The 19,094-nt window shown below is 53.4% G+C and overlaps 1 protein-coding gene across 2 annotated transcripts in view; it reads left to right on the top strand.

Annotated features, from left to right (window-relative positions):
* DAB2IP (DAB2 interacting protein) overlaps positions 1-19,094 on the top strand; it is a gene marked incomplete at both ends in the record, with an annotated part of 193,541 nt that overhangs the window by 12,854 nt on the left and 161,593 nt on the right. Inside the window, one exon of one of the 2 annotated variants that reach the window (XM_079705907.1) lies at positions 11,159-11,261. The exons of the other annotated variant lie outside the window; for it this stretch is intronic. Within the exon in view, the coding sequence (XP_079562033.1) occupies positions 11,159-11,261 (103 nt within the window). Of the gene's footprint in view, positions 1-11,158; positions 11,262-19,094 lie in introns of those variants that run through there. 2 annotated transcript variants of the gene reach the window in all.

Raw genomic sequence — 19,094 nt, 5'->3', positions numbered from 1 at the left:
GGAAAGGAAAGGAAGCCCCACTTCACCGTCTCCTTACCCCCAACTGTGTGCAGCCAGAGGAGCTTCTAAAATGCATGTCTAGCCTCCCCATCTGGCCTGCTTAAACCTGCCACTGACTCCCCGTGACCCTCAGGATCAAGTCCACAGCCCTTGGACGGCACTTCAAGGATACTTATCTCACCCCACCTGCCACGGCTCCCAACTCCACCTCTCTTCTGAGCCTGGAATGTCCGTCTCCTCCCCATCGGCAATGGCCCCCAAACTGGGCTAGCTCCTATTCATGCATTAGTGCCCCTTTGGTCACCACTGCCTCCAGGAAGCCTTCCCAGCTCCAGTGAGTGAGTGAGTGCCTGGGGCATTGGTGGCACCAATCACTCCAGGATGCAGCTGTCTCTCTGTGTGTGAAGTCGGCCCATTCCCCCTGAAGCATCAGGCCTAGAACAGAAAGCTGGTGACTAGTGAGCATTTGTTGAAAGAAGGAGGGAGTGGGAGAGGGATTAAAAAACAAACAAACCAAAAAAACTATGGTTTTAGAAAAGAGAGAGGATGAGAGAGAAAACCAATGAGCAGAGCCTGGGTGAGAGGAATAGCCTGTCCTCTGGCCGATGTACCAGGACGGACTGACTCCACAGGCCTGTGGGGAGAAGCAGGGAACGTTTCTCTGCATTGAGACTCCCGGAAAACTTCCCCCAGGGCCGGGGGCTTGGGCACAGCCTGGCCTTGCTGACAAGCCCCTTTCAGATTTGTCCCCTGATGCCATCAACAAGGCAGGACAGGTGTTCAGGGGGTTGGGGGGGCTGTCAGGAGGGCATTTTGCTGCCCACCCAGAATTTTGGGTATCACCTGCCATCAGGGGAATCCCAGATTCCTTGGTTCTAAGAACCCCAAGAGCCAAGACACTGTGTCCAGGCCAGTGGGTTTCCAGTTGGGTCAGAGGAGATGCCCAGAGGTTGACATATAGGAGAGACTCCCGCGTCCCCTAACACAGCTCTGCCCAGAGCAGCTTGCTTTCACCTGATGTAAACTCTGGGTTTGCCTGAACTTTTTCATTTGAAATGACGGCTCTGTGGCTCCATCAGTTTACAAAGAACACTCCTCCTTCTTGAACAGATAAGAAGAGCAGGGCTTAGAGAGGAGTGGGGTGGCAGAGCCATGTCAACCTCCTGGCCCTTCACGCTGAACCACAGGGCCCTCTGCTGAAAGCATGAACATATGAGTGAATGAGTAGGAATCTGGAAGTAGGCTTTGGTAACATGGGGTGACAGCAAAGGACACTTGATTTCTGGGGCGAGGAACTGCCCCAAAGTGGGAAGGAAAGAGCAGAGCTGGGTGGCTGGTCACTGTGCACTTACTGTAATTACATTATACCCAGCCTGCTTCTGGAGCTGTTCAAAGACACCGTGACGTCCCGGCTTTAGCCAGAGTAGCACCAGGTATAGAATCAGAATCTCAGGTTCAAGCCCCAGCTCTTGCACTTACTGTGTTGACCTTGGCCAAATCAACCCCCTCTTGAGACTCAGTTTCTTCCTCAACAAAATGGGACTCACAACACCCCCCTGCCAGAGTTGTTGTGAGGGGTAAAAATGAGAGCACAGAGCAGAGGTTGAACAATTCCTGGCGGACTCAGATTCTTCCTTGTATGTGAACTTGAGGAAGTTCACAGTCTAAGGTTCAAATCCCAGTTACGTCCCTTACTAGCGGGGTGACTTGAGGCAAGTTTCGTAACCTCTCTGCCTCAGCTTTCCCATCCATAGAATGGGAATAATAGTAGCACCCATCTGCCTCACGGGATGTAATGAGTTAATACGTGTAAAGCACCTAGAACAGGGCTGCCTAAGGGTTTGTTATCAATATTTGTACTCAAATAACAGCATAGGTCTTGCAGAGAGGTCCCAGAAATGGAATAAAAGAACGAATGAGATAATGAGTGCAAGGAAAATTCGGGTGCTCCCGGGGAATGCCTTGTGGTCCTAATTCAGACCTGTCCTCATCCATCAGTGATGTCTTCCAGTGGTTCCTCTTGGCTGGGAGCCACCCCCCTCTGCCCGGCTCCCTATCTCTGGACCTCTCCCCACAGTTTTCTGCAAGCACGCAGAGGTAGGATTCCATTTCACCCCTAGATGACTTTGGGTGATAAAGAAGTAACTTCAGCCTCCTTGAATTGATTCTTCTCTCCAGAACATAACAAACCTAGAAATTGGAATTGCCCTGGAGCTGATTATTCTGGAAGGGTACCTCCTGGCATTAAAATTAAATTAGATCAAGGTACCTCTGTTATTAGCAAAATAATTCCCTGCGATTACAGAATGCAGCCATGAATCCTGATGGCAGATGAACTTCAGGTGACTTACTTGAGACAAATAACTGTGCAAAAATCACAGGCTCATCTAATCGCATCTCTATAGCGTCACAGTCAGCTAATTATGCTAATGGCTATAGGAAATCACCTTTTGTGGTCTGGGATTGGGAGGGCTTGAGACAGAAACATGTGTGGCGAATATTACCCGCTCTGAGCTGGAGAGGCTGGGCGCCATGCTTGGTTCCAAAACGTGTCCTTTCTTGGGGAGCTGGTTTGGTTCCTTGTCGACTGGGAGGGAAACCCATTATACAATCAGAATTGCAGTGGCTTCATTATTTATCTCTTTTCAGATCATCTTCATATAAGAAACTGACTTTGTCTAAGTTCCACTGGTGGGCATGATAATTCCAAGTTAAACAATGAAAGCTCAGGACCTTTGTGTCAATTCAATTCAGCAAATGTGCCTCTGTGCCCACTGGGTGCCTGGCACTGATCTAGACATGGGCAACATTCAAGAGTGTGTCTGGTGTCTTCTGAACATGGTCTCTTGTCCCGTCAGACACCTAAAAGAGGCAGTATTGTCCCCATTTTAGAGACAAGGAAACAGAAGCTCAGAGATGAGCAATGACTCACCCAAGGTGCTACCGCTACTGATCAAAGGAGATGACCACTTCCATTCACCCAGAGGGATCTGGGGGGCTTCCTGGAAGCATGGACATGGGGGAGGGAATTGTAGACAGAGGAAACAGCTGAGCAAAAATCCCAGAGGTGGGAGATTAAAGGGCTGGGGGTGTTCAAGGATGGGAGATGAGGTTGGGGGAGTGGCTGAAGATCAGACAATAGAGGGCTTCAAATGACCAGTTGAGGGTTTGGACAATGGGGAGCCACTGCAGGTGTTTGAGGAAGGGAGGGATGAGATGGAATCTGAGCAGTACCTGGGCCACAGTGTGGGGGACCCCTTAGTGGGCTGCTGGCAGGGAGGGGGTCAGAAGGGGATGAGGTAAATAACGTACAATTTTTTAGTATAAGTATGTCCCCAATATAGCATAGGACACAGACGAAAACATTATTCATTGTATATTTGAAAGTCACATTTAATTGGCTATCTTGTATTTCATCTGGCAATCCTACCCCAGCCTCCCACAGCATCCCCAGCTGGGTTCTGGGCACCAGCTGTTTCCTCTTCCTGGTATGACTTTCCCCACTGGGCACGCAGCCTGGCGAACTCCTATCTACCCTTTGAGGCCCTGCACTCCTGACTACTTCTGTGGCAACATTTATCTCACACTACTGTTGTTACTTTCTTAGGTAATTGTTCTACTATGTAGCTTTCCTCTCAGCAGCCAACCTTACTTCTGGCTGCATAAGTTAAGGCCAGGACTCTCTCTAGATCCTGACACTCTCCCCACCCCAAATTGCCTCCAATTTCTACTTCCGTCTCAGGAGGGGCCGGCCTCTCCGCTGCTCCTAAGACCTTGCCTGCTCCCTAGAGAATGGCTTACCTCTCTCACTGACCGCTTCAAGGTCACACTCTCTCCTGGGTCATTCCCACCAGGCACACCCAGTGAGTTCTCCCAGACACAGGGTGGGTTCTCCAAGCAGCAGGAGAACGTATTGGGGTGCTGTGAGATGTATTGGGGTGCAAGAGGTCCACCAGGGCCTGTTGGATGGCTCGGCACCTATAGAAGGGCAGGGCAGGGAGCAGAAGTAGTTGAGCTGCCACACAGTCTAAGTGCAGGTCTCAGCCCCCCCGTGTAGGGCCTGGGAAGGCGCTAGAGCAGGCATGGCCCTCTAGAGCTGTCCTGAGTGGTGTCAAGGGGCTGGGACTTTATGTCCCTGGGCTGACTGCCCACTAGGCAGGAGGGAAGGACACCCGGGAAGGGGGTGTCACCTCCAGTATGGTGGCTTATGTCCGCAGAGGACACCCCCAAAGAAGGCTGACAGCTGGGGGCCATCTTGCAGCAGCCTTCCCACATCTGGGGAGTGAGTCCTCTATTCTGAAAGTGGGGACGCGGGCTGCAAATCACAGTGTCCAACCCCACCCCAACCCAAAGCATTCCCTTCAGGCGACCACCCAATCTCTCGTCTTCCTTGCAGCCAAGTCCCTCTGAAGAGCTGTCTGTCCCCTTTCCTCACTCACAGGCACCCCCCTCCTCTGACTGTGCGCTTCGTAGCCTCCAGTCTGTGCCCTTTAAACCCACCTTCAAAGAAAAAGAAAAAAAGGCATTTCCCCTGGCGTTCCAGTGGTTAAGACTCCGGGCTTCCAACGTAGAGGGATCGGTTCGATCCCTGGTCGGGGAACTAAGATCCCACATGCCACGCAGTGCAGCAAAGGAAAACAAACAAACCCATCTTCTTCCTCCAGATAAAGGGATTTTTGTAAAACTCAAGCATTGGCTGTCCCTCCCTTACTTAAGACCTCCCAGGAGCTTGCCTGAAGTCCCCGCTCCTGGGCATGGCATTCGGGGCTCCTCCTGGCCCAGCTCCCTTTTCCTCCTACCCCCTGTCTCCCAGCTGCTTGACTGGAATCCCTGAGCACACTGGGCTGGGCTGTTTCATGCTGTCACGCTTTGGAAGGGGCTGTTTCCTCCCCGCCTGGCTAACTTCTCTCTGCTCCTTCAAGACACACTCAGAAATCATCTCCTCGGATGACTTTCCCGGAGGCTCCCCTCTGGCCCACAAGGCTGGCATCAGGGACCCCAAAGCCACCCACCAGCCTCCGTCAGGAGCGCACGGGGTTGGCACCCAGGGGTGCTCCACGGGCCCCGGGCAGTGTTGTTGCTCATCTCTTCCTCTGCACACGTGAGCGGCCCACTGTTCTGTTTATCGGTACCCCTAGCACCAAGCCCAGAGCCTGGCACAGAGGGAGTCCCAGTGACATGGACTCTGGCGCTCAGGGAAGCCGTGGACAGCGGGCGAGGGGTAGGGGTGGTGGTAGTGTGAGAGAAACTATAAAGGCAGAATCGAAGCATCGGGGACTGATTAAACTCAGGCAGGGCTGTGGCCCCTCACAGAGGCCTGTGCTGGGAACCAGAGCATCGTCCTGTTCAGTGTAATTCACAGTGTCTGACTGCAGCTGCATGCTCTCTGCGTATTTGATTCTCAAACACCTCTGAGCTGGAAGTGCGGTTTACACGTTTTACTGTTTATCCTCCGCGACCCGCAGGGCCCTGCACACACTGGATCGGAGCTTCACTCTGCTCCCTTCCCTCCCCCTCCTTTCATGTCACCCCTGCCTGGGGGTGCCTGTGGGCCTGGGTGTTCATTCTATGCTACCTCAGTCGCTGTGGTTTTGAATCTCACTTCCATCATCGGGTGAGAGCCCACCGCCCAAAGAAGCGATTAAGTCATTGATTAGTTTGTACGCCTATAAAATGGTGGTGTGGCATTATAGGCTCTAGAGCCCAGGATTGGCAGCCAAACAGACACGGGTTTGACGACAGGCTCTGTATTCCCATGCCGTGTGATGTTCTGCCAGTTGTTTAAACTCTCTGAGCATCCTCAGAGGTGGCTGTGAGTATTAAGTGAGAAAACACACGAAGCACCTGGCAAAGCACTCCACACTTGTGTACATATCAATGTGCAGGGATGTAGAAATTTCTGGCAACGGACAGTGTCCAACAATGATAAACAGAGCCCTGCACTGGAGGTGTGCAAGCAGACTCGGATTCACTCATTCATTCAACAAACATCCATGGAGCACCTATTATGGGCTGAGGCCTTTGCTGGGGGTGGGGAGAGATGCAACAGTGAATGAAACCGGGCGTGATCCCTGGGCTCAGGGACGTCCAGCCCTGGGAGGGCAACACATTCATCCGGTGGTCACACAGTAAAGGTCCAGTCACCAACTTCAGTCAACACCCTGGATGTGTAGTGTGCAAAACCCGAAAAGGCTTCCCTAAGGACGTGGCATTGAAGCTGCCAGGGGAAGGAGTAACTGAGGCAAGGATGGGAGGGGACAGAGGAACGTGGTCCAGAGAGGGGAGACTCGTGTGTAAAGCCTGTGTAATGGGAAGGAGCATCGCATATCTGGGGACCTGGAAGCTGGCTGGGGGGCTGAAGGCAGAGAAGGGGGAGGGGAGATGGCAAGGAAGGAGGCTGGAGGGGTGGGCAGGGGTCAGACCACCCAGGGTCTGGTAGGCCACACGAAGGTAACAAGAAACCACTGCAAGCTTTCAAGTAGGGGTAGAGGGAATAGGATTGGATCTGAGCTTTGAAAACCTCACAAGGAGGACCCGTAGACAGTGGGCAACGGGGAGAGGGCGCAGGTGGCTGCAGAGAGCCAGCTCAGTTCTTACTGAAGTTCAGGCAAAAGATGACAGCCAGTGCCCGGACTAGCCTGGAAATAACCATTTGGGAATCACCAGCACCAGGACAGCAGTTGAAGCCATGGGTCTGGATGCGGTTGAAGTTGCCCGCAGAGAGAGTCTGGAAGGATAAAAGGGATGCAGACAATCTCAAACTCTGGCTTTTGTAGCCCAATAGAGTAAAATGAGGTAGCCAAGGAGAAGGCAACGTGACCGAAGAACTAGGAGAAAAACTGGGAGAGGATGGTGAGATAGAAGGCACCAGAGATTTTCCAGGGGTGAAGTATGGCCAAGAGGTCAGGTGAGATCAAGATGGATGGGTGTCCTTTGGTGTTACCACCAAGGAGGTCATCAGTGACCTTCCTGGGAAGCACTGAGATGGCAGACCTTAAGCTGGATGGGATTCCTGCCTTGCATGCCCGTTTTCATGGGACAAAGCGCCAACAGTGGCTAACGTCCATGTCACCAGGATAACATTACATTGTCCAGTGCGATCTGGATCAAAGAGGATTGGCTCATTAGTTCAGAAAATCTCATCCGAACCCATGAAGCGCACAGTATTGTTCTTTCCCGGTGACCACATAGCCTTGTCGACTTCATATATCTGTTTGCTTGTACAACGTGTAACACCGGCCAACTCATCTTGCAGAGTCTGGACTCTAAGCAATTTGCCAGCCTGTAGTTTGCCTTGATGGAAGCTCCCGACAAGTGGACATATGTGGGTTTTGCATACAGAGCGCAGACGCATTTGGTAAATCACCTCGGACACGTCCCTGGGGATGGTGCCACAGGCTCTGTCGCCCCTACAGATGGAAGTTGGCAAGGAAAAGACGGGTCCAGATTGGGATCCCTGGGCTACATGTGAAAACAGATTGGAGGGGGCCAGAGTGAATGTGGGGGGACAGGGAGGAGGGTCTGTGGCTCTGAAGTGCTGTGCAGCCCCATACCCAGAGGTAGGAAAAGGACAGGAGGAAGGACCACGAGAAGCACCGAGCCGGAGCATACTTCTGACTGTTCCAGAAGAGTCTGGGCCAGCCTCCAGGTGCATGCTTTTGTTCAGAACTGGACAATACCCCACCCTGGCATTTCTTTCACCAGCCTCACAACTTTCATAGTAACCCACTTGGGTTCCTTCCACCTTACCCTGAAAACATCTTCCTCTTGGTCAATATTCACAGAATTGCTACCTGTTCCAAGAATGTGGCCATGCATTTTGCCTCTGTTATCTCACCGAATCCTTGCAAGAACCCCTTGCAATCAGCCCTAGTCACATCCTGGTTGTGCAGACACAGAAACTGAGCCCAGAGGGATGTAATAGCATGCCCTAGGTCACACAGCTGGCAAGTGGCTCAGCCTAGATGTGAATCCAGGTCTCTCTGACCCAAAGGTCACATTACCTTCCAAGAACACTCAGTGAAGACCAAGCAGGCAATCCACATAGCAGGATTGCTCTCCTTTTGAGAATTTGATGTGACCTCTTTTGTTTCTGAGTACTTGGATCCACTTACCCGCTTTATTCATTCACCAAAACTTCCTGAGGCTGGGTGGTGGGGCTGCAGTGGTAGCTCAGACAAGGTTAGTGACCTGGAGGAGTTCTCAGTCAGCTCGAGGGAGGAGACGGATCCATACCCAGGTGCAACAATCCGCAATGTGATAAACAAGGATAGTGCGGTGGGCAGGTGCCGTGGGAACCCACTGCCTGGGAGAGTCGATGAAGACCTCACAGGGCCTTCCTGTGGGCTGCAGTGCCAGAGCTGGATCGTAATAGGAGAAACAGGTCTTGGCCCAGCAGAGCGGGGAAGGACTGGGCGTTCCAGGAAGAGTGAACCGTTTATGAAGGCATGTCAGAGGTTGGGGGTTTGGGAGACCTGGTCACATGACGGTGCTCTGGTGGGAGACTCTCAGCTGGCTGGGACTAGGGTATGAAGGGCCCCAGTGGAGACTGGGGAGCAGGCTATTCGTGTTCTTAAGGTTTACCGAGCACCTCACCATGAGTCAGGCTTTGTGTTGAGCACTTCACAGATATGATGACTGCATCATTCAAATAAGGACACTGAAGTTCAGAGCAGGAGTGGATTTTATGTGGACTTTATATATATATATATATATTTTTTTTTTTTTGGCGGTACGCGGGCCTCTCACTGCTGTGGCCTCTCCCGTTGCGGAGCACACGCTCCGGACGCACAGGATCAGCGGCCATGGCTCACGGGCCCAGCCGCTCCACAGCATGTGGGATCTTCCCGGACCGGGGCACGAACTCGTGTCCCCCGCATCGGCAGGCGGACTCTCAACCACTGCAACACCAGGGAAGCCTGGACTTTATATTTTAGACCATCATGCTTGCTCTGTACCCTTAAAAATGTTCTGAAAAGTCCAACACTTATGTACCTCCCACTCAGGTCAAGAAATAAAACCTTAGCAATCTAAGGGAAGCCCTTTCCCATCATCCTTCACATCTCCCTCTCCCCCCAGAAGTAAACAATTCCTGAATGGTGTATTTATTTATCATTCCTCTAAGTTTCCTTATACTTTTACCACATATGTGCATTCCTAGCAATATAGGGTATCATTTTGTTTTGCATGTTTTAGAAATCTACATGAATGATATCATACAATTTGATCTTCTGCAACTTGCTCCCCATCCCCCCACTAATGATTCATAAGGAATCTCTAGTCATTTTCACTGCAGTATAGATTTTCACTGCCCTATCCACAATTTGTGTATGCATTTCATCCACTGACAAACATTGAGGCTGTTTTAGATTCTTTACTAGGATAACGAGGTTGCAATGAGCAACAAGTTCTCTAGATTTATCCCAGAAGCCAAGTTTCTGGGTCACTAGGGTGTGTGCATCATTTCCAGATGCTGTCAAATTGTCCTCCAGAAGGGCGGTACCATTTCTCCTCCACCAGCAGCGTATGAGAGTTCTCTGTGCTCCTCATCTTCATCAACACTTTCTGCCGTCCTCCCCTTTGCTTTTTGCCAATCTCACAGGTGTGAAATGGCACTTTCCTCTGGTTTTATTTTGCATTTCCCTGATTAAGAGTGAGGCTGAATCTCTTTCGATATGTTTATTGGACATTCATGTTTCCCCTTCTTGGAATTGCCTGTTCCTATTTTTGATCCAGTTTTCTCTTGTTTCTTTTGAAAATTGATTTGTAGATCTTTGTATGTTTGGGATATCATGTTCCAAAGGTCTTCTTTTGATAAACAGGAGTTATGTTCTTTAATTAAATGTATCAATCTTTTTCTTGATAGTTTGAGCCTTTAAGCTCAAAAGCCTTTTGTGTCTTTAAGAAACCTTTCCCTATTAAAAAGTTTTCGCATTTAAGTTTCTTTAATCCACCTGGAATTGATCTTGTTTTATGCACGGTGTGAGGTAGAGATTCCATCTCATTTTTTTCCAACATGGACATCCAATTGCTCCATAAAAGAACATTTATAGAAAAGTCCACCCTTTCCCCAGTGGCCTGCAGCACCACCTCTGCCGCATATGAAGTTTCCATATATGTGTGAGTCTATTTTCGCAGCCTCTGTTCTAGCCCATTGGCCTATTTATCTATCCTTGGGCTAATATACGGTCAAGTTGTAACTTTTCAGGCTCTTAGCACCTCCTTGAATTGGAAGAGCTAGTGGCTTCCTGAGAGCAGATCCATGTCTTATTCATCCTTGTGTCCCTCTCATCACTCATTACATGAACATCCACGTCATGCTTTTGTTTGCAAAAACTATCTCACACTCAGTCTCTTGGGCTCCTGAGACTCCCTTATGCAGAAGAGGAAACTGAGGCACAGAGGTGAGGTGATTTGCCAAGATCACACAGACAGAAGGTGTTCTTGTAGGATTTCGAAGCCACCTTTCCGTCCATCCCATTTTGCCTAGGCTCTGAAGCCTACCTGATCCTCCAGCTCATCTGGTGCAGAATTTTCACTTTTCCTTCCTTCTTTCAGCAAGTAGGTCCTGAGTGAAGTGTGTGTGCCAGATCCCATTTCTGGGGGGCTCTTCCCAGTACTGGAGACCAGTAGGGAGAGTGGGACCTCGGGTGGGCATTTTATGGGAAGTCTGAGGCCTGGGGTCAGCAGGAGGAAAACCCGCGGGTTTCAGAGTCTATCTAGAGAGCCTTGTCCTGGGCGTGCCCTTGGAACCCAGGAGCTGCCTAGAGAGAGGATGCCGGCTTCCCTCAGGAATTAGAGGCTTCCTCCCGCCCTCCCGCCTCCCGAGGCAGGAATGCGAAGGATCAGCTTTCAGCAGAGCTGCGGCTGCCGTTCCGGGGAGCTCCCAGTGCAGGCCTTTCCTGAGCTGTCGAATTAACTGGTTCTGTCTGTCCAACTGGGAGAGCAGCTCTTGCTAAAAATAGCGTCCTGCCCAGCACGACCCACGCTCGCCGGGGGCCGGCCGCGACGGTCCCACCCCACCGGGAGTCCCCACCCCAGGCCTGGCCCACGTCCCACCCCCGAAACCGAGGCCGAGGCCGCGGGCACAGCGTTGTCCCCACAAGTGCCGCGGAGGGTGGAAGGCCCGCGGCCCGAGGAGCGGCCGAGGCCGTCCGGGATGGGAGCCCGCGGCGCGGCCTCCCGCGCGCTCGCTTGGGCCTCCCTGCCGCTGCTGGGGCTTCCCGCCGGCGCGCTCAGCGAGGACACGCTTTGCTGCCGAGGTAAGGCCGGGCCGCAGCCGGCGCGCCCCTCGCTCTTCCCAGGCACTTGCTGGCGCCTCTTTCTCCTTCCCACCCCGGGTCCGTGGCGGGGGTGGGGTGGGGGCGGGGCCGAAGGAAGGTGAACGTAGGCATCGGAACCCAAGCAGGGCTTGGGGAGAAGAGTCAGGTGCTCTCTGCAAGCTCATCTTTGGTTCGAAAAAAGTCGCAGTCTCGCCACCTCGTTTGAGAAGCTTTTGCCTCCCCTTGGCCTCAGTCTTCCTATCTGGATTATGGAACAGTAAAATCGTCCAGCTTTAATTTTGACTGTGACCCCAAGAGAAGTAGGGGAACCTGCTGAAACGGATCGCAAGCATTCTGGAGATGTTTGCCCGAACCCAGATGGGGTGGAGAATTTGTTGATGGAAGGGCTGGAGGTGCCCTCCCTGTGACCCCCCCAGACCCCCCCCTACGCCGTCCTCTCTCGGAGCTCTGGACCTAGCATCAGCCCACGGCCCCCGCGGGTGGAGATCAAGGCGAGACGCACAGCAAAGTTTAAGAGGTCAACGGACGCGCGAAGATCCTTGCGGGAGAGGAGGGTGTGGAGTGGAAGAGGGGTGAGCAAGGCAGAGTCGCAGCCCACTCCTCAGTCTGGTATCTGCAGAGTCCCTGGGCTAAAGCTGGGATTTTACCTTTGAAATCCCGGGAAAAGAGCGCAGTCCGGCCACACAGAGGGGCTCAGCAAGCTAGCTGAGCCAGGGAAGGGGAGTGGGTGTGTGGCCCGGCCCAGAGCCGGGGCAAAAGTGGGGACCAGGAGCCTGTGACGCGAGCCGAGGGGATCAGCGCTGCTCAGTCCGTCCGGCGCGGGTGGTAGTAGTGGGGTCGACTGGCCAAACAGGTGCGCTCCCTCCCCTCCCCTCCCCGCCTCCTCTCTGTCCGGGCCCAGCGGGCGGAGCTGCGGGCGCCGGGGCCTGCGATTGGCGGGGCTGGGCTGGCAGAGTGGCCGGGGGAGCCCGGGAGCCCAAGCACCGCGGCGCAGGCGGAGGCGCGGAGCCGGCCAGAGCGCGCTACTGCGGGGTCCGCCGCCTGCCTGGCGGGGTCCAGCGCCTGCCTGGCCGGCTCCGCTCCGCTGCGCCTGGCTGGCGCTACTGAAACTTTCGTGCGCCCCGCGACCTCGCCACCTCGTGACTCTGGCCCTTTGCTGCTCGGGCTCCGGTGCCTTTGGGATGGCAGAGCCCAGCGGCCAGGCTGGCGAGTAGAGGTAAGAGCTAGGCGCCCCCCAGTCGGTATGAGGGGGCCCCGGGGGCTTGCGGGGGTCCTAGAGGGATCCGGGGTTCGAGGGGATCTGGGGACCCTGATGGGTGGTATAGTGGTGCCTGACTGAGGAGTGGGCTGCGACTTTGCTTTACCTACCCCTCTTCTACCCTACAGCCCCGTATGCTGCGAGGATCTTTGCGTGGTGAGTTGACCCTTTAAACTTTCCTGGGCGCTTCTCTAGACAGCTGGGTCCTTGGGAGAGAACCGCGCGGTGTTACAAGGAAGGCAGCTCCAGCTGGGGCTCGCAGCCGGCGGGGATTGGCTGGGGGCTTTCTGCAGTCTCCCAACCCTAACAATTCCAAGTTGTCTCCCAAAACCTCGGACCTTCCTCATCTACTCCTGGGGGTTGATGTTTGGGCAGCCACTCCTCTCTGCCCAGAGCCAGGCACCCCGGGGCACCCAAGTTTTGGGTGTTGTTTTGTTCAACCAGTAGTCACTCCTCAGTTTTCAGGGGGGCGGGGTTATTGAAGCGAGATCCCTTTTCTGTTTCCTGGGCTGCCTGGAACCCTACCCTCCAGAAAACATCTTGAGAAAGCAGAGTGGGAACAGGGACCAAAGCCATCTAGGCTCCAATCCCCAGCCTGGTAGGAACACCGTGGGCTTTTCTAGTTTCTGAACGGTCTATTCTTTTAAGCTGTCTGGCTTGAGTCATACGGAAACTGCGCCTCTCCTCTCCTGCCCTCTTTTGCTACTTAGGGGGGAAATTAACTTTGATTGAGGGTGGATAGGCAGGTAGCTTGTCACCTATGAGGATCATCCTTTTTAATGATCATCTTTATTTCCCCTCAACGTCAAAGCCAAATGCCTTTCTGTTTTCTTGACCTAAGACAGTACACCTGAGAGTTAAAAACATACCAAACACAGGCGTTGGAGTCCGGAAAACCCCAGCCCTGCTGTTCATTAGCTGTGTGTCCTTGGGCAGGTTTCCTAACCTCTCTTAGCTCAAAGTTCCCACCCCAGGGGGGTGTGGTGAGGCTTTTGTGAGGTTAGGCATGGAAGGCATCTGGCTCATAGGACAACAGCCTTGGGCTGCCAGTCTGCATCCTGGAGCCTGGGCCTTCTTGCTGCCTGAGCGACCCAGACCCTTTGTGACTCAGTTTCCTCTCCTCTCACAAGTTGGTGTGGACCAGCCCCTCTTAACCAGCCTTTCTGAGAAAAGTAGACAGATACATATACTCTCCAAGGCATATGATTTCACTGGGTTTGTAAACCTCAGATTTAAGACAGCCCCATCCATCCCCCTCCTTGTCATGAATTATTTGGAAGATATAAGGCCTTCTGTCTACCACTGATCTCTTCCCATTCCATTTGGATGCCTGGAGGTTACGGCTGCAAATATCAGGGAAGTGCAAGTGCACTAATTAACCAGCATGATAGGGAGAGGGGCTGACCTGTAGAACCTGGCCAAAGTCACCTTCAAGATCATCTAGCTACTCCATCCTTGTTCTTCCTTCCCCGAAGCTGCATCTCCACCTGGAGAGCATCTAATCTTTTTTGCTGGGATCCTTGAGTGGCAGCCCACTAGGCAGCTGGTTTCATGATTGGGCAACTCCAGTCTGTTAAAAAATTCTTCCTGTTTGGAGTAGAAATCTGTGTCCCTGTTACTTCTACCCACTGGTTCTAGTACAATCCTTCAGGCATCTCTTATTGGCTCAATTATTCACTGTGGTCCCCTGATGCCTGGCATTCTGTTCCTTCCCTGAGGCGTTCAACACACTGAACTGAGGCTGGCAATGATCACAGCACCATTTATTGAGTGTTTATTATATGCCAGGTCCTGTACTGAGAGCTTTTACACATACTATTTCTGTGCAGCCTTCAGACAACCCCATGAGGTGGAATCTTTTCTTATCCTCATTTTACGTATGAGGAAACAGGTTTAGAGAGGTTAAGAGACCTACCCAAGGTCATACAACACATAAGGAGCTAGGCTGCATCCCAAAGCTAGCATCTGCCTTTATCGTTACTTCTGTCCTGTGCTGGCATGCGTGTTCACTGTGCCCACACACACTGTGTGTGTGTGTGTATGTCTCAGTCTGTGGTGTTTGCTGGCAGTGCTTTTCTCACAATCACCTGGGGCCCCTATTAAAATGCAGATCTTTCACCTCTACTCCAGACCTAGGAATCTGCACTTTTTAAAACTCCCCAGACCCTTCTCATGCACAGCATAGTTTGAGAACCACAGCCCCAAGGTATGCTTAGGGAAAGAATGTGGCATGTGGGTTCCAGAAGATCTGAATTCAAGTCTTGGCTTCACTCTTTTTTTTTTTTAATTTACTTATTTGTTTGTTTACTTATTGGCTGCTTTGGGTGTTTGCTGCTGCGCGCGGACTTTCTCTAGTTGCGGCGAGTGGGAGCTACACTTCGTTGCGGTGCGTGGGCTTCACAGTGCAGTGGCTTCTCTTGTTGCAGAGCACAGGCCCTAGAGCGCGCGGGCTTCAGTAGTTGTAGCACACGGGCTCAGTAGCTGTGGCTCGCGGACTCTAGAACACAGGCTCAGTTGTTGTGGCACACGGGCTTAGTTGCTTGCGGCAGGTGGGATCTTCCCGGACCAGGGCTCGAACCCGTGTCCCTTGCATTAGCAGGTGGATTCTTAACCACTGCACCACCAGGGAAGCCCTTGGCTTCACTCTTTTGAGCTGGTTACTTTCCCTTCCTGGGACAAGATGTTATACCCCCAGTGTACAGGGTGACTGCTGTCTGTGATGGGCTGTGGAAGTCTCCTGGGTGGATATCACGCATTATGGGGCAGGCCCTAGGAGGACAGAGTGCCCTGGTGAGGCCTCTCCTGCCACAGTGGATGTGCATGGCCACAAACCTGTGGCTCCTAGGAGGCCCTACTCATCACCCCTCCCCCTCCATCTCCCCAGACATCTGGCCTCTGCTTTCTAGAAGCACTGGTGCACCTTGGATGAAGCTCTGGTGCTCAGATTTCTCAGCACAGGTGATGGGGACCCCGGACAGGTGGGCAGGACTCCCCTCCACACACACCCTTTCCTCCTCCATGGCCCCATGATGGCCTCTGATCTCCCAGACAGGAAGTGCTGTGCTCCAGCTTCTGGGGGAGGGGAGTGGGGTAGGTCTGCCGTGTGTGCACTGGTGTTTTAAATCCAGTGGAAATGCATCCTTTCCCCGGAGGGCTGCTCTGCTGGTCCGTGGGCAGCTCTAGAGAAACAGCTGACCTGCGGCTGGCTGGGTAGGGCTGGTGCCAGGAAGGGTGTGGGGTAAGGGAATCACCTGCACAGACCTTGGCTGGGTCCCAGTCCTGACTTCCTAGCCCTACTGTACACAGAGCACTTGTTTCACCTTTATCCTGTTTGATCTCCTGAAAACACCGAATTAGTAAACACCCATTCTATGGAAGAGGTCTTTGGAGTCCAGGAAGCTGCAGTGACACGTCCAAAGCTCTACCGTCTGGGTGCATGGGGGAGATGGTAAAGTCGGAACTTGAACCCAGGCCCCTTGACAATAAGCACAGGTCTTTTTTGCGCTGCCCCACCTGGTTGTGGCTTTGGTGCCAGAGTCCTCGCCCGGATGCCGGAAGACCTGGGTTCTGACTGGGCCACCACTGGGCTGTGTGATCCTGGGCAGGGCTGGTCATCCCTTAAAACTTTAGTTTCCTTGTCTAGAAAGGGTGGGGGGTGTTTGGTTAGATCTCTGAGATTCCTTCCAACCTTGACATACACAGGTTATCTTTTTTGTTTTTTTGCATTTCCGGGGGCAGGGCGTGGGGTTCCATGATGGGCTCGGGGCATGGGTGAGTTGTTGGGTGGGGTTGGAGGGCAGAGTGCTGCACTGGGGCTGGTTATGAAACCAGTCGGAAGGGCTTTTGTGGGCTCAGTGTCCAGGGCCCTTGGGGAACTGGGGTGCGGGGGGGCAGCAGGAGGGTGCCTGGGGCAGGGTGAGGTGGATTACTCTGAACACTGCAGGGGGGTGATGGTGGGAATGACTGGGAGTGTGGATGGGAGCTGAGGGGGGAGCTGGGGCCCCAGTAGAGCCCCTGTCTCAGCCCAGGACAACGCTGGCCGAGAGACCAAGAGAATGTCATAGCCTCTAATCTACCTCCTGAGCCACTGCATGTCTCTCCATGGGGCGTCCCCAGCCTTCCTTGAGTCCAGCCCCTCCCAACTGGAGTCTGTGTCAGGACTGAGGGCTTCCAGTGGCCTGTTCTCCATGCCCAGGGCGGGCTCCCAGCAGCCTGGCTTCCTAAAGCAGGCCCTTGTCAACCGCAGCCTCTGCCAGCCACCTGCCCTCAGCTCCCCGTCCATCAAGCCTCTTTTTCCCTCCCTGGGGGTGGCTCCCTGTCACCCTCCCACGGGATCAAACCCATGCTCTCTGGCCTGGCCACCAGGGCCCCAGGCCTTCTCCCACTTCCCTCCCTGCCTCTCCTCTCTGTGTTCTTCAAGCTCCACCTGTGACTCCTGTATCTTCTTCTCTCTCAACCACTGCTTCATTGCCCAAATTCTAACTGCCTCTCCGGGACTGGCACAAATGTCACTTCTGCTCGGTCTCATCACTAAGGGGGAGACATCCCCCTGTGCGGTTCTGGTTTGTAGCTCTTATCAATTCCCTTGCTTCACACTTTATCATCAGCTTGTCCATCTCCCGAGATGGATTCTGAACTTCTTGAGGGAAGGCGGCCTGGCTTTATCTCTCATCTCGGTGCCCACGGAGTGGGTGGGGCCTGGCGAGGGCCTTCCTTGGTCTAGTAAATGCTCATAAAGCCTTGTAGAGTTGGACTGGCTTGTAATCGGGCTTGGTTTTTATGCTCCTGGCTCAGAGCTTTTTGCCTGCACCCCGCTTCCCCACGCAAACAGGTCGGGGTCCTGTCTGTCTGGGCTCTGGGTTAAGCCAGCTCCAGCCAAGGGATGCACGGAGGGATGCCTTTGGTTTTTGGAAAGACTTTCTGCCTCCTTTGGCTCGTTCTTGCTATTTAAGAAAGTCTATTCTGGCTTTGTGGCATCAAAGACGGAGAGGCCTGGAACCAGGTCTGAAAAGGGTACCTTGTCAGCTCCCCTGCTTGCAGGCTGAACTTCAGGTCTCAAAGCAGCGTAGCCAAGATTCATCTGATCCTCTAGAATTCAGAAGAGAGTTTGTCAAGTATTTACAAAGCGTCTGCAAGGTTATGCAGATTGTGTTGGGGGCCCAGAGACATGGCCCCAGAGGCACCCAGGGATTCCCTTGACTTTTCTAGAGATGCACAGTTCTTTGCAGTCAGAATCTCCAGGGAAACTCTGTCCCTGCGTTCAGCGAGGGTTGTTGAACCCGGAGGAGGCTCTCCATCATGACGCTTCCCCATTCAGAATGAGGCTCTTGTGTTGGGCTCATTTTCCCCGCTAGTATCATTTGCTGAGAGTGAACTCAGGCAGTAGCAGGTGGGCGAGGTGGGACCAAGGAGAACAGGCTTTAGTCAACACCCACACAGCTGGGCCAGGTGACCAGGGAGGAGCTCTCTATCCCCAAGGAGGGAGCTCCCATCTCCTTGTAGATCACGGTGGCTATTGAAGACCCATCTTGGAGTAAGGTTCAAGGGATGCTGAGGGTGCTGGAGGGAGAGAAGTGAGATTGATGATGGTCTGGCTTTAGGTTCACATGCTGCCCAAGTCCCTTGCCCGATTAGAGGCTGGCAGGGGCCCTTGAAGTCCTGTCACCTCCCATGCGGCCCTTGTTCCTGAATGTCCTGCTCACTTTTGTTTTCTCAGTTTACCTGTCTCCACCCCTGCCTCTGCCCCTGGACTGAGCATCTTAGCACAGGTGCCTCAGGGTTGACTCCTCTGGGCCGCCCTAGGTCGCACCTCCTCAGAGGGGGAGGGGAGGGAGCGTGGGGGTAAATGAATAAGTAAATGAGTGAATGGTCCTTCTCAGCATCTTTGGTGACCCTGTCTGCCTGTCACTGGCTGGAGAATATGTGACAAATGAGTCCACCAGGAAATGGCTGTCTGACGGGAGCGGTGAGGACCCAGTCAGACATAATGGAAGCCGGCTCTGGATGGAGCTGGGATCTCAGAGCCTTTCCCATCCATCAAAGCTGAGGCTGCTTCCTCGAGGAGAGAATTCCCAAAAGGCTCCGCCGGCCCCCTGATAGGGGTCTGCAGGGTGTGTGAGGGATTTTGCTTTTCGGCCAGGATGTGGGGAGTTAAAAATAGGCATCCTAATCCCTCGGGTCCGTGTCAGACTTGAGGCTGCTCAGGGCCCTTCGGCTCCATTATCTCACTCGAGTGGCTTGGCAGCCACTGACATGGGTGGAGGTCGGGCTGCCCACTTTATAAAGAAGCATGTGGAGGCGGGCGCTCAATTTCTGCTTGAGGCTGTGCCCGGCATTTGGTGGCAGAACGTAGGTCTGTTCCCTGGCCCCCTGCGAGGAGCCCAGTTAAAGTCTAAAGTCCACAGGCTACAGGAGGGAAGGGGGTTGATTGAAACAATAGGGGTAGATTACTAAGCGAAGCAGCAAGGAAGACGCAGGCTGGATCAAGGCCCCAGGGCTTGGGGGGCAGTGGGAGGCTGTAAGTGCTGGAGCGGGAGTGTGTGGGGAGGTGGGGG

Source organism: Hyperoodon ampullatus (genome assembly GCF_949752795.1).
Source record: "Hyperoodon ampullatus genome assembly, chromosome: 6".
In the NCBI taxonomy this organism is placed as follows: domain Eukaryota; kingdom Metazoa; phylum Chordata; class Mammalia; order Artiodactyla; family Ziphiidae; genus Hyperoodon; species Hyperoodon ampullatus.
Note: the sequence above shows the minus strand (reverse complement) of the source record. Positions and strands in the feature narration are given on the sequence as shown.